The 15,685-nt window shown below is 41.5% G+C and overlaps 1 protein-coding gene across 3 annotated transcripts in view; it reads left to right on the forward strand.

Moving 5' to 3' along the window:
* The window catches only part of LOC111263103 (uncharacterized), a 123,536-nt gene that overhangs the window by 105,691 nt on the left and 2,160 nt on the right, over positions 1–15,685 (forward strand). For 2 of the 3 annotated variants that reach the window (XM_022837915.2, XM_022837914.2), the window contains exons 5-11: positions 2,939–3,037; positions 4,903–4,993; positions 5,624–5,690; positions 7,394–7,499; positions 11,970–12,023; positions 14,628–14,858; positions 15,522–15,601. In XM_022837915.2, coding sequence (XP_022693650.1) covers positions 2,939–3,037; positions 4,903–4,993; positions 5,624–5,690; positions 7,394–7,499; positions 11,970–12,023; positions 14,628–14,858; positions 15,522–15,601 — 728 coding nt within the window. The remainder of the gene's footprint in view (positions 1–2,938; positions 3,038–4,902; positions 4,994–5,623; positions 5,691–7,393; positions 7,500–11,969; positions 12,024–14,627; positions 14,859–15,521; positions 15,602–15,685) is intronic. The other variant, XM_022837917.2, reaches the window with a different exon arrangement.

Genomic DNA, 15,685 nt, shown 5'->3' on the forward strand with positions numbered 1-15,685 from the left:
ATCTGTATTTTCTGCCCGTAGTGCTCGTCCGCTTCCCCAGCTCGCAGAGGTCCTTGCTGCGAATAACACGATTGAGAGCTGGCCCATTGAAGGTTAGCAGCCCAGATAGAAGAAAAGAAATCGTCAGGAATTCTTCCACTTCTGGGAATGAGGCTGAAGGGCAGGCCTTGAGTGAACGAAACAACGTGTGGCCAAAGTGGTTAGCTTGAGATTTTTGGCGCCAAAGCGTAAGGGGAGTGATTGATTTCCTTTAGATTCGTTGTCCGGATGCGTTGTGCACGTTGTTGTACGTTACACGAAATCGGTGAGTAGTAGACTTTACGCGGTTCATCCGTTAGCTTTAAGCTGTCCATCTGTTGACTGCTGACTGTCAAGTGAAGAACAAGTGACCTGATATATTTTACGTCGAACTATATTTTAGCGGTATCGCATGCATAAACATGGGGCTAACGATACTATCGCATAGCATTACTCCTTTAATACACAAAACTAGGGCACTTAGCAAATAGGATGAGTTATCTTAATGTCAATGTTATTAGTGTTGTGATACGAGCAACAGCATATAAACAACAACTATCAAATGCTCGCGTCTCTAAGTTCCCAAAATAACTTATAATAGCAGTAATAACGATAATTTATCGTTATTACTGCTATCATTGTAATGGTCTTCGTCAGAACCTGTCGTGAATTCAACTAGGAAAGCAACGCATCGATCGGTAACAAAACTATCGATGATGCGGATTACGATTACGTCATTCTTGGTACCGGCTATTGTCGAACGTCAGTTAGAAGATGCGTCGTTTTCACAAATCTATCGTTTATTTTGTGTTGCTATTTAAAAAGCGCATCCAGATATAAAAATGGATCTCTTGATACACGGTCGATTGGTCTTCACAGCTAGCCATTACTCAATGCCATAGAACCAAGATCTCGTCGATCTAACACTTGTCACAGGCATTTCATAGCTGTTTCTGACCTTTATCAACCTAGTCACGGCGGAAGCCGTCCATTTACTTCACTTACTAATCGCTGTTGCCGCTGCTGCTGTCAATAGTGACGCTCAAAACGAAGACTTAGTCTTCGATCAGTTGTTGTCTAGTGAGAGATTCAGTTAGTGTTTTTCTTGTCCAATTTAATCGGATAAATGCTCGTCGGCTTCCGCCATTTCTAGAGATCCTTGAAGCGCAAAAATGAAAGGGAGACATTTCACGTTGGCGTGAAATGTTTTCGAGAGAAGTGCGCAGTGAACTACCAGTGGTTGATGTGTGCCATTATAGTAAATCTAAGTTAAAGGGAAATACGACTTTTTGATTTATCGCCCAGCAAATCTCGATATAAGAAACTGTATTGCTGAACATTCTGTGAAATATAAAATTAATGCTATTTATATTGTATTTTGCGGAACACTCAGAGATCGGCGTTTGTTGGCTACTATTATAAGCGTTAGTAAACAGTGTGCATATTATATCTGAAGGAAATGCACATCGGCTCCGCGTAATAGCAACGATGCGGTGTGTCAGGTGTGGAAACGGTACCTGAATGCCCAGAGGCACCCTCTGAGCCTTTCCGTCCAAATTAAGGACTTGTGTACCTTTCGTGCGTTTGAAAATATTGAGGCGTCGGATAGAGTGGTTCTGACGATTGCGGTAGATATCTAGGGTGACCCAGACAAAATATTTCGACGAAAGGACATGAAACTTTCGAAAAACAACACAGTCCTACTGTATGTTACTGATCGTGTTGAAGACGATTAGATGATCAGTCACTGCAGATCGAGATTACCGATCGTTCATTAGTTGGCTTTCTGAACGTACCTACCGCATACTGGACGTTACCCACGAGCTTTACTTAGCGTTTATTAGTATCCCGTTAAATCTTTCTTGCAGAAGTAGAACGTAGAATCAGATGATAGTCAATAGCGTAATAATAGTGTTATATAGTTTCTTATGGCAATAGGAGATATTAGTACAAAAGCAAATATGCTGAGAAAAAAAAAATGATACCCGCAGACTGAGTGCAAAACGTTGAGCAACGTGTCGTTTCCACCCAGACAGCGTTATCGATTTCCCACGACGAAACGCTATAGGCTTTATTTTGTCCATCATAATAATAATAATAATAATACGCTAGCATATCCACTACATACATACATACAATTTCTAAGGGAAAAATGGTAATGTATTGTTCTCGTACTTTCAAATTTGATTATGTGTCATTGGCTGCGTATAAACGGAAGCTTACTATAATCGTCCTATATCTCAAGGTATCTAGCTCTATGAATATACGTCTTTGCCCCTCTAACAATATGGTATTGTGCTATTCAGTCTCCGGCCAGCTTGAGTCTTTTCTGCTTACGTTAATACGTTGTACTTCCATGTTTTCGTTCGAACTTTTTGTGGCTCGTGAGTGTCATGTGTTCTTAATGAACTTCCTACAAATGGCTGTAGGAACACTTCTAGCGACGAAGACGCAATACACCTAAGCGTATTAACCTTTTCAATACATACGATATCATAGCAATATCTATTAACAGTGACGGTGTCCGGCATGGAAGTAAGCGACTGCCACCGACTGAAGGTCGTCAAAAGAAAACAAGGACTTTTTCTGGTTGGGTAAAAAGCCCAGACCGACGCATACTGTCACAGAAGAATAACTCATCTAGTGGCAGCGTTCCATTGACGCTAGTCTTCGTTAGAATGGAAGCCGTACGGGAAATTTATACGGACACAAATGGCTATAATAGGCGTCTATGATCGATGTACATCGGTTCCTGCCCCAATGTGCCGTCCGCAGGACGTAGGACAAATAAAGCATATGATACGTCCATACGTCGATAAAAAGATTTAGTAACAGCAAATGTAAACTGGTTCTATGATTCATTGGCGAGTGTCACGTCAACTAAATACATTTGTGTGTGTTTAAATTGATACTATTACAGATAAAGCCGCTTCGCCCGATTACGTGTGCCACAACTCGTCGAGTGAACCGAAAGACGATGCCAGTTCACTCGGGTCCGAAGCTTCATCCTACGCATCGGGTAAATTTCCACTGAGATTCTGGTCAGCAGCTATTAAACTCGATCCACTGGAGGGTAACGGCATCATTATGCAGATAAAACTGTCCACTCTGCCGTATGTGTGCAGCTTATATGCATTCAATTAGATTGGAATCAGGAACAAGTTGCGCGGGTAAATTTAAACATACACGCCAAAAAGAATTGCGGAAACGTAATACCGCACAGTTGGAACCTTAGGATTTTGAGTGCTGATCGCATAATAAGTAGGTAAATCAATGGGCTTTTCCCAGCAGAGTTCGTTATCGCTAATACTGTTAGTGTATTTCGTGTAAGCAATTTAGTCCACTTGCACGAAATACACTAACAGTATTAGTAGGAGAAAAGTAGCAAAACGCTATGCAAACCCCAGCAAACCTCTCGGGTCAGCCAGAATGTCTTGATGTCGAGATCATCTATATTTACCCTATTTGTTTAATCGTTTAGCTAGAATCGCTTGTGGATGTGAGGAAAGCTAGAGCGTCAAGAAGACTTACTCTACCGAATAAATGTGAATACCTTTCTTTTGTCATTAAAGGTTCGTGTTAGCTTCAAATTGATCAAAATGGCTAATTTTTCCAGTAAAAAAAAATACCTGTTATATCGGTGGCCACTCGTCGTATTACATATATTTGTTGAAGAAGTATGGTTACTGTACACATATCGTCCTTAGACCTGTGTAGCAGGGGAGAAAAAATATAATATCCAAGAACCATGGCGGTCTAATTTCGTTTACAAGTTAAAAACATACAACACATTGTATCCAAATGGTACCGTCGTGGGATAATCTGGGCGAGTGAATTTTGCCCAGGGCGCGAGGGGCAAGAGACAGATTCCTTTTACCGTGCTAGTTAATTAATTCAAACAAACATGGGTGGAAATAACGCAAATGATATCGGTAAAGTTTATTATGGTCTACTGCCGTAAGCACACTACTAAGCTAGGAGTTGCCCTTGCTTCAATCCGATCTGCTATATCGCATGGCCGTTGCCGTGTAGTGTCATGAGCTTCAATTAGGATGCCGCTACTGTGCAAGCAACGTTTGTCAGTGAAGCAGTCAGTAAAATCCACGAGTTCTGGCCTAGTACGAGTGCTTACTTCAGATGCGACGTTTTCGTATTAGACGTGCCCGTTTCCAGCGAAAAATGACTGGTCGTTAGACTATTCAAAGGATTTTCGTAGAGAAAAATGCGATCGCCTAAAATCCTTCAAGTGTGTGAGTGTATTTTTCGCGGTCTATCGTTGATAGACGTATCGTTGAAAAGTAGATTAGTGTTTGGTTTTTCAATTTCAGACAGGACAAGCTACAAACTAGAGCGGATCCCACATTTTCTGCTAATCCAAATCTGACCGTGCTGCTACATAATAAGTCCGTGTGTGCCATATGCAATCATGTTAATGTCTTCGTCTTTGTGCGGACGATTAAGCGTCACGATGACGTGGCCTCGTAGACGATCCTCAAAACACATATTACCATAGTATTCATATTTAAGTATAGAAAATCTATACTTAAATATGAAAGCACTTCTTTTTGTAAGGGTTAGTCATTTCAGTCGAGCACGGCTGGACTTGATATATAGGAAATATCGGTAGGTTGCTGAGCCGTTAAGCGATCTAGAGATCCGGTAGCGCCTGGATGACAAAGGCAATTGATTGCCTACTTTTTACATGAGGGATTATGTTGTATCTTATAACTGTAGGTGTGATTAATATTAATAGTAATTCATATCGGGCAAGCGTAAGCATTAGCGTCCCTCCATCTTCCAGCTGAGGAATAATGTCCGTTTGTATTGTGTAATGGAAGTGGACACTCAGAATCGCTTTCTTTCTTTTTTCCTGTAAAATTTCAGCGTCATCAAATGGCCTCCAGGTCGTGGGCGGCAGCCAGGGCAAACGACCACCTCTTCCGCGCCCGGCCATCCCCACAAAACCGTACGCTCTGTAAGTAACGACTTCGGGAAAATCGGAAATATTTAAAACCGTATGTATATCGTGGCTAAAAAATGACATCTTTGAGAAGTAGGTACTGTTTACTTAATCGCTAACGTCACGTGAAACAGACTAGAGTCTTTATAGAGCGATGGATGTTCGGAATCGACTGGCTGTGCCAAGCAACACTGAGACGCGGCACGTTCTAGCAGTTTTAACGCTGTTTGACATCTTGAAACCCTCGCTCTTGTGATGGTGACCGTCCTTCAATCGAGACGGTGTGATCGCGCATCATATTCAGCAGCCGTCACACGTTATCGCAGTCGACCGCGCGTTTCGAAGAAGAAATTATTTTTAAGTGCACTGATTAGAAACTACCAGAGCGTTGAAAAGTTATGAATTTTCATCATACTTAACATGCCGAGTTATCTCTAGTGTTTTTCCAACGTATATATTTTCATGCAGGCTCTAAAAGATGCGTATCAAATACATCTGTTTACATGTCTACTATATATATGAATGCGGCCTTTGAGCCCTTTGCAACGTTATCTTACACGTGTCACACTAGCCTCGTTAAGCGTCGTTTCCTCTCACGTTTACAAGTTACATACGCTCATTTATGCTCTACGTTTCTATCTGCAGTCGACAAAGAAGGCGTTCAGCCGCTCGTCCGACAAGCCCGCCGCCTCCGCCTCCGATTCCGACGCAGGTAAAGATGACGCCGACGACAACAACAGTCAGTCTTCATTCTCCCATTAAACAGCGACAGCCGCCACCGTATAGATACCATCAGTAATAGTTATCGAACACTCCCATCTATGGCACGTGTTTATATGGCGTTTTCAAGTTGATCGAGTGGCGCTAGTCGTGCTTTCGTGCCTCGATCTTATTTTCCTCGCTATCATCAGTTCGTCCTTTTTTCTAGCAGCAATTGGTTTGGAGAGATTTTGTCAATTCCTAACCTAGGCACATCGGGACACTCTTACTTTCACACGCGTGAACCTGTGTATACCTGTCCACATAAGAGTAAATTGAAATTTGCGAATGGACATAATGCTACATGAATGTACTTTACTGTTAACGGCAATTTTTGCTTGTTACTTTTTTATAATAGACTATTATTATTGGCTAAGTGTAACATCCGCTTGCAAAGCTCGTTTTTTAGCTCTTCGAATTGCTCTATTTTTGTATAGATTGTAGCATCATATCTTGTGCTCAGGATTCGAAGCTTCGAACGTTGAACATTTTCTGTATTAACAATCGCTGCGCTTAGAAAATATAGTATAATAGATTATATTATATTTAGTGATAATTAAGCAACTGGACGGCACAAAAAACACTCTTGAAATCAACTGGCTAAAAGCTGATTTCAGGAAGATCAACGAAATTCTTATTCAGTCAAGAGCGCAAAGTGTATTTTTGTGGCCTGGGTAAAAAAAAATGGCCGCATTGGCCTCCGACGACACGACAACCTAAACATAGCAAACAATAGACAAGAACCATCATGCATACCTATGCATCGGCCCAAGTGCACGTACAAGACTCGCTCGTTTTTAGTTAACAGTAGTTTTCGTTTTCGTTCAACGAGTAGTATTCCTACATGAATAGTGTTCCATCCGTGATATCTCACGATACGGCACTATTGATGTTAAGGGCACTGTTCCGGGGCTGTTTTTTGGGTGCCGGTTCTTTACGTATTTAAGTACAAGGTACTGACGGTCATTCTATTCTTCAACGCGTATAGGTCTGAGAATAATATAATTGTCATACTAGAACAACACGTTAAACAGCCCAAGATCTAGACATTATACTTTTTTTTTTTTCCGGCCGGTTTCGATACATCTCAACTGCATGCTTTATGCCACTATTGGAGGACTTATTGACTTGGTAAGCCGAACAAATCATACTTTGCATTACATCATAAATACTCTCGCTCAAACCACCATATGGTCTGGCTGTTTACCTATCAAATGATATTTGTTGATACTTAATGACTGCTCTCTATAGCAGAAATCTACGCAATCCTACCCAGTAAATGTTGAGCGACTTGGCAGTGATGGGGCTGCCAACGTGACATCTTCGTAGCCGAATTTAACCCACATGTATCATGAGGATTTGTAGGACTAACAGGAAAGTAATGTGTTTCTATGCGAAACCCAGTTTCTGTCCTACGCACTGGAAAGCTGAGTTTTGGCTATACTACTATAGGCAATAAAAGGAGAAATTTCAGCCAGCACTTACGAAGAATCGTTACGAAACAATGAATGCAGTAACAAAAACAGAGTAAAATGTACGTTAGTGAACTCCTTAGCCGTTTTGTTGTTTATGTAGGATGACACTTGTATGGTTACTTATACTGTTGGATAATTCTTGTTGTTTAATCTGTTGTATGACTAACGTACTTCATTGCAGCCTCCGCCGGCGCCCCCGTCGGAATCGTCCGTAGATTACGAGGTTCCCTTGTGTCACGAAGCGGCGGACAGCGAAACGTCATCGTCGCTAGTCCACGATGAACAATGTAATTATCTGTTTTTCCACAACGGTCACGCTCAACGTGACATTGTAGATAAACATGGTGTTTATTGTTATTAGCGAGTTCTTCCATATAGGATTAGGGAGCTCTATCAGCCACGACCATTAGCATGTCGTTACTTAATAATGGATAAAAAAAAAATATGCGATCTGGTATACTCGTATTTAGAGCAAAATTTCAATAGTAATTTTGAAACGCGTCTCGTGCCCTGTGAAATTTAGTTGTTTGCAGTAGGCCTCTAATGTTCACTGGAGTTCTATGTGATTTCGTTCACGAAGTAAATCTCATTATTGTACAAAAGCACTATAGTAAGAAGGCTCGCTATAAATAAATGGCGACCGGAGTTAGTGGGTGCGTAAGTAATTAAATACATATACAGTACTACAAGTATTGCAATTCATAGTAACTGCTGGTATGAAAATTAAAGTCGTTGGCAGGCAGATTTTATAGACGCCCATTCTTTTCGCAGTTACTCTTGCTTCTTCTTTGAAAATTGCCTATTTCTTACGACTGGTTGCTAGGCAATACTCTATATTTGTACAGGCGCTTTTTTCCTTATTTTTTATCCGTTTTTTGAGCTATACTAGATTAGCTAGCTGGCCCAACCATTACAAATACTGCCTATCGTAACGCCACACCATCGTTGACGCATGGCTTATTGCTATGCCACTCTTGGTCACTTGTTCTGCCGCTCATACGATATTATAGAAAGCCATATAAGCGATAATTAATGCCTACTAATTCTGTATAGCTGCTAGCCTACGGAGCATTACATGTCCCATGCATGCAGCGACGTACTACTGCTACGGCTACTAGTGTCAGCAGCATTAGCCACCCTAAGCATTTCTAGTTGTCGACAAGCACGCGCTTGCTGATATCCACGGCCATTCAGGAATTAAAAATGGGGTTCGTGTACTTAGCGTGCTTTGCTACTGGTCTTGATGTGCTCTTAATGTCTGCGTTTAGACACCGGCACCATCCTTACGCTGTTTCCGCGACGGCGGACTCACCTCGACCCAACTGGGTACTCCATTCGACTCCCTTATGTCGCGCCTTCTCCCTCTATTTCTTTTTGGTCGCTTTTCTCGCGTGGAGTTTCCCTGTTTCGTTCGCCTGAGTTGAAAGAGCTATTGGTAGCAGTGCCAGTAGTGGCGCAGGAAGCAAGACTCGATCATGAGCGCACCCCCTGCTCCCCTTTGCAACTGCACTTCGATCAGTGCTATACGCAATTGCTTACCTAACAATCTGGGCTAACCCTATCGTGGGTATTGGTGGGGAGTACTCAGGTAGCATCTCAGTACACGCAGGCGCGCTGATCACGCCCATTTTCATTATTTCCACCCAATGGCCACCAACGGCCTGGTTTGCGAAGCCGTTCTTACTTGCTAGTCAAGCTGAATTGGTGCTATGCAAGCAACAAGAAGTAGCAACAAGCGAATGCTTGTTGCTACTTCTTGTTATGGAGACTTGGCCTGGCTGCCTCCAAGTGCCCCAACTCCCAGGTGTTTTTCGGTTTTTGCTCGAAATCGCTTAACGTTCTCCCAGGACCATCTTGAACCACTGTATAAAAAGGCTGGCAGGAAATTTGGCACAGAAAAAAAAGTGAAAATATAATAGGTTTACAAAGCATAAGTGATGATTTTCAGGTGGCATTTTTTAAACTCATAGACCGATATGGTTAAAACATACGCATCCACATATGTCGATAATGGAAATCTATTTTGATGTCTTTAATTTAATGTTTTAATGGCGACTCATTTAGTGTCAATATCGATTTATTTGCTCGATTTATTTATTATTAATTATATAATTTTGTTTGCAGCCCCGAGACGTCGTAAACATACAGATGGTTTCGAAGTTGATACTCTAAGTTCTAATTGCACGAATCATTGAAAATGTAGAGAAGTAACCAACATTTCTTGGGCTGGCCTCCTACACGTTTCTAGCCTTTGCCTATAAAAAGCTACCATTATGGAAACCGTAAACAGTTTGTCCGTTGAGCGCTCGCAGTCTCTTCTATATTGTGGGACAGGTAGCAAGTAGCGCCCGTGAGATCGATTCTCATTTACGGTGCCATATACTTGTATACCTGCTACGTTATTGGTCTGGCCTCACGCTTACCGCCTCCTGCGCGCTCAGAGCACACTCTTTTCCTATTGTTTCCAAGCCAGTGACTTTTGACGCCATTAGCTATTACATACACTCGTCGGAAAGAAGAGGTCTATGAGTCGCCTATGTGGACGAAGTGACATTGATGCACATATGTGCCATAGCCAACTGTACCCGTTCCACGCCGATTCCTCGTAACTTGTATAATCGGTCAGGTTAGAAACCACCTCACGTCATCATCTCGATGATTTATTAAAAACAACACCACTAACTTTGCTTCCAAAAGTAACACTTTTTCATTTTTTGGCTCCTTATAAAAAAAGTTTACATTTTACAGCTGTGCTGATTAATTGATCAAAGTTATACATTTGCTGAATCATGATGACACAAGTAGAGCGGTTGTTGCTATAAGTATCGATATAATATTTATTCAATCATAAATTGTTTCATTTTTGCTACCATGGATACATTATTTACCATATCATTCATATAGACGAAGTAAGCATCCGTCTTGGTTGTAAGAACCTCTTGTCCAGTATCAAAGTGTAGCATATGGGTGAAGAACTATGCTTCGTCCGTTTACGCTTCATTCTTCAACAATTCTGTTAAAGTTCGCTCGAACCTTCTTTTGGTGGGCTGTGGGCTTATTTTGTATGCTGGCGCTACACGAACGACAACATCAGGTTTTTCAAGACTCAGGTAAATCGCTGGCCGGAAAAACGGGAAGTGCTCTTATGCGAAGCTAAGAAACACCAACAATTGCTGCAGAATTGCTCTTTCTCCGTACGTAGCTAATTATACGAATGTGAGAAGGTTTCGTGTGGAGGAACCACCGAAATATTACCTGTATGAAAGAAGAGAGATGTTTCGTGCGATGGACCCGAGAAAAGATCCAACATGATCGATAACGCCGATGGCAGAAAATTATTTTCTACCCAAAATGGTGTATTTGTATGAAGGCGTATGGATTCAAGCCAACATATCATTGACTTTGTTTGAAAGAAACCGCTTGTAGTGTCGTGTACTGGGTGATATATATATATATATATATATATTAAATAAGAATAAAATAACAGAATGAAATAATTAAGAATGACTCTACTTAGGGTTTAATGAACTTACCTTTTTCATGTTGCTGCTTTATTTTACTCAGCAACCCGTTAGGAGGACAAGAAGACGAAGAGCAGAAAATAGTATAAAAGTCCAATGGCAACAACAAAGAGCTGTGACAGATTTTGACGCTAATGGCTACCTGTTACCTGAACAACTTACAAGCACAGCTTTTATTAAATTGTACAGTGCTTACCTATACAAGAAAGTTACTAATGCGGATATACGAGCAGAAAGCAGCTGCTGTTAAGTAGTAAATTTAAAACAACACGCCCCAAAAGGTCAGCAGCTATAATTCATTAGATCACTTCACTTATGTCTCGATGCGTTAACATGCTATTGATTTTTAAAGTAATTACTTTTGCAAGCCAGTTGAAACATTACGTAACCTAGCATTGCTAACGTTACGTTACACAGAGACGAGTTAACATTGCTTAGGCCTCGGGCCTGATGACGGCTCCGCTAGTCAGGATTTGCCCGACCTACAAAAAGTCTGTAACTCGCAAATATGGTTGCTCATGTTCCACGCTATTCAAATATCTCAAGAAGCATTTTCTTTGGTTTCTGCTTCTAATTCGAATATGACTTTCTTACAAGTTCACAAAAAGTTATATCGACTTTTTAATATCGTCCATTATTTTTCGATTGTAAGTGTAATTAATTCAATGAAAAATAGCTAAAGCGTTTCAGCAACCATCAAGCGCCTGTGTTTTTACGATATTTAGGTTATCAAAGAGTTCGCATAACTGGTCGCAACTATTCCGCTGGCCCAAATGCTTTACCGATGTAATCTATACCAATCCCAGGCCAACAAACAAACGAATAAAAAAAGAACAAACATCAGTTCCATAGCAATAGCAAGCGTTGTTTTTGCTGGCCTAAGAACGACAGGGCGTCAGGTCACCAGCATAAGCAACAGTGCGAAGGAAAATTGAATATCCCAATAACAAGATTTCTCCATATAGAACGCTCATTATTTTTGAATTAGCCTTCCATCACTTAATTTGTTCTATTCTAACGTATGTATGATTATGACCGGAAAATATTCTTTACTGCTGACGGCGCGAAAAACATGAAAAGGGTGAAGCTGTGTGTAGTAACAGTGCCGTATTGCGTTTCTACGATCTCTTGTAGAAACGCAATACGGCAGAACTTGTAGAAAGTGCAACATCCAGCATGCATATAAACCAATATTCGTTTAATTAATTTCCTGTATGAATTTTGTGTGTATTACAGCGACCTATGAGCAGATCGAGCATCGCGAGGAAATGTACGAAGTCGTGCATGAAGGTAATGGTTACACTATTAACAATAGTATACTTTCGGTGGCGGCCGCTATACGGCGTTGGGAAGGCTCAAAGTCGAAGTTGAAATCTAGCTCAGATTCGGCAAACAACGATTCGCTCACTAAATACGATAGAAACCTCACCTACCAAAGCAATCTAACCGATTCTGCTAGCCCGCGTGAAGGCCGACCTCGCACGAGTATGCCTTCAGGCATGAGTCACCTAACCCCTTGGCAAGGTATACATACAACCTCTAGAATGGTGGAATATTAATGAGAATCATAACGTTGTACTGATGTGGTAACAAACGATACGACTGTTATTGAGCCAGTAACAACGATAGTGATACTAATCATATCACAGACGCCCATAAACGAAATGAGCATTATACGGTATTTACAACATTGTTTATATACAACAAAGCTTTCGTTGGTTGCCTGTCAGTAGATACCTGTTAACAGTGTTCAAGTCATTGTTGTCAGAATAAACATTTACACTATAATAAATGGCAGCCTTGTTAAGGAACTCATTCGCAGCTAGCCTTTCGTAAGGTACAAGCTCTGGTTTCATATACTACTATCCATGAATACAAACGCCCTGCTGTTGTAGTTTAGTATTTTTGCCAACTTGCATGCATCCTTTTTATACTACATACATATATATATATATATATATATATCTACATAAATATGCCGATGATGTAGAATTGCTTGGTCAATAGCTTCCATTAACACCCAGTGTGAAGGGTTTATGTTTGCCATTCACCCGAATAGGGCGTTACTTTTGAACGATATCGATCAAAAATTCTCATCATGACTAACATGGTTGCAACATATAATAACAATTCCTGATCGATATGTTGATAATCGAACTTATAAAACGCGTTAAATTATAGTAAACGTTATTATATGTAGGTGCCTTTTTTTTAGAGCTGTTTTAGGACGTAAATGCAGTTAGCCATTAGTTAGTTGGAGTACCATGCGGCTTTGGCGCTATTGGCGACTTGTTAAATATGGGTGCGAGATAAAGACCAAGAAACTGACCGTATTTTCGTAGACCATGTATTTGTTGATACTCATCGTATCGAGTCCGTTATGCGTTGTACACATTCGCTGCCACCTGATTCTTATTCAAATATATACACATCTATATTTATCTGCAGGTCTGCATGTGGCCAAATACGTCCATATCTTGATCACGCATGTCAGTCTATTCACATATAACAGTGAAGCCCATTCCCGTAACTCTAACCTCTTTGTCGTCCTGTGCATCGCATTTACGCCAGCCAGCTGTATGCCCTTTCCTCCCCCCTTTGCGCAGTTTACCTTTCCTTTTAATTGAAGTCTTAACACGCCCCCTGTCTGTCCTTGTTTGTGTTGTTCAGGTCGTCTCTAAACCACCTCGTGATGCTTTTTTGTTATAGCTTTACAATTAATTTCTTGTTATTCTTCCTTCGTTTAGTTAATGTACCATTCCCTCTGATCTTTTCTGGGTGTCGCATCGCAACGTATTAGACAGTTAAGTAGTACCCACTAATGAGCTGTGCGTGCGTGCGTGCGTGTTTTTGTGCTAACGGCGGTAAACGCCGTTACCGAAACACCTCTTGGTCGCCTGTAGCGTCCGTTAATGTGACATGGACTTTTAGCAATTCTCCTATCACTCAAATCTGTTGTTTTTTTCACGCCTGCCGCTGCTGTTAGTGCTAACCTAGTTTATTTGGTATCCAATTAAATATTTGGAATTTCACACCTGGAACTGCTCCCGTTAAGCGTTGCTTGAGACGACTGATAACCGCTTTCAAAAGGAGACGAATTGCACGTCTGCGTTCAGTTTCGAATCTTAGTAAACTCACCTATCCCTAAAGTTAGTCGGCAAAAATATTCGTTAGATCCTTTAACTTTATCACATCATCCTCTAAGTTCGATGCAGTCGCGTGCTTTAGAAACGTGCATGTATTGCTCGATCGTGCCGGCAGCGCGTACGGCTTTTGCCGTAACGTGAGTTTAATAACTCTGGAGACACTTGTTGGTTGGTGTTGTGCTTGAAATTTAAAATTCGCGGAAAAGCACGAAATAGTCTCCGATACTGACACTCTACTGGAAGGTGAACACGTCTATGAAAATAAAAAGGATGTCCAGAATATCACAGTATGGAACCTCCTGAATATAGAAAATTGTAAAGACGTTCCGTACGACGTTCCCATCAGAGTTCCCTTGTCCCCGACCGACACTTTTGCCATACTGCTGAACTGACGTCGAAAGATGGTGGCATTCAGCCGCCAGCTCGGACCCGTCAGCCCAGTTCTTGGTTGCCTTACGTGCATATTGTTCGAGCGATGATTCCACCACGCCGCGATCATCTCGACGTCCTTTAACGTATTTCGTTCAAAGACTTTTATCCTAAGATGTTCACTGTTCCCCATTCTGTTCATCACAACAAGCCCCTCTGGGGAAGTCGGTTTCTCCTCAGACAGCTACGATGCTATTAATGGCAAGCAAGTTCATAAGGAATGACCTGCATCGGGCTGGCAGTCATTGCAAAAACGCGTTCCGCATATGCTGGGTGCCCAGTTGCCACCACTGTCCTGCTTTATATGAATCTCTTACAGAAGGACTGCACCTGCCCGCCGCGCCTAAGCCTCCACTTCTACCGCGACAGAACTGCAGCGTTCTCGGATCTCTTCCGGCACCACCTCGACCGAAGGCCCACAAACCACTCAAAGGTGCATCGAATTGCTGTTCAACCTCGACTGGAATCCCATCTTCACCTTCGACGCCGTCGCTTCACCGTGCTACGCCAGCACCCTTTGTGTCAGAAAAAAACTATGACAGCGTTAGTTGTGAGTAATAGCGAACCGATGTTAACGTGAAATGCGACTATTTCTAACAAATCGAACTAACATGATGGTATTCATAGAGGAGCGTAGCAGCCTCGTGTTCGATGATGCATTTACTCGGAAAGCTAGATTTAGCTGTAAGGCTAACGGACGATAGCGATTCGTGACTGTGTACGCGGACAACGGCAGACAGGCTGTGTAACGAAGCAGTATTCCGAAATGTATAATGAAAATTTAATGGAAACCTAGTATTTTAATCGTATTTGGCTTATTAGAACGTGTGCTCTTTATGGCGCCAAAGTGCATGTATTTTGTTTTCTCTATAACGTGCTTTAGCCTGTACACTCTGTGTAATTCTTTTCATAGAAATGTATACGTCTCCCCATTATGCATTGTTATCCTTGACTAATATGGCTTTGCTTCCTTTCCTGACGAATTTGTTGCCTCGTGCTTGACGATTTTTGGAAAAAAGTGCCTCGAATTTCTCAATTTCTTAATAGCAAGCTTTATTTAGCTGGCTGTCATCCGACTACATAGTACGTTGTTAAGCATACCCTGCTGGAAATCCTCCATGAAAAGCTATTTGTCACAATTGATCATTTATATATAGACAACTTAGATGAAAATATTCTGACACGTTCGATGTATTGCTTCTGATGCGTGTAGTGAGCTCACTGATTAATCGGCCCCTTCCACCGGTACCGACTGGCGAAAATGTTTATGCAGACGTCGACTTTGAGCCGAACGTAAGTATCGTAGTGGGCTGAATGGCATAAGAGCAGATGACTTTCACTGACAATGTATAGTAGAAACGGGCACATACATAGGCT

The sequence above is a fragment of the Varroa jacobsoni genome, unplaced genomic scaffold, assembly GCF_002532875.2.
Source record: "Varroa jacobsoni isolate VJ856 unplaced genomic scaffold, vjacob_1.0 scaffold_734, whole genome shotgun sequence".
Lineage (NCBI taxonomy): Eukaryota > Metazoa > Arthropoda > Arachnida > Mesostigmata > Varroidae > Varroa > Varroa jacobsoni.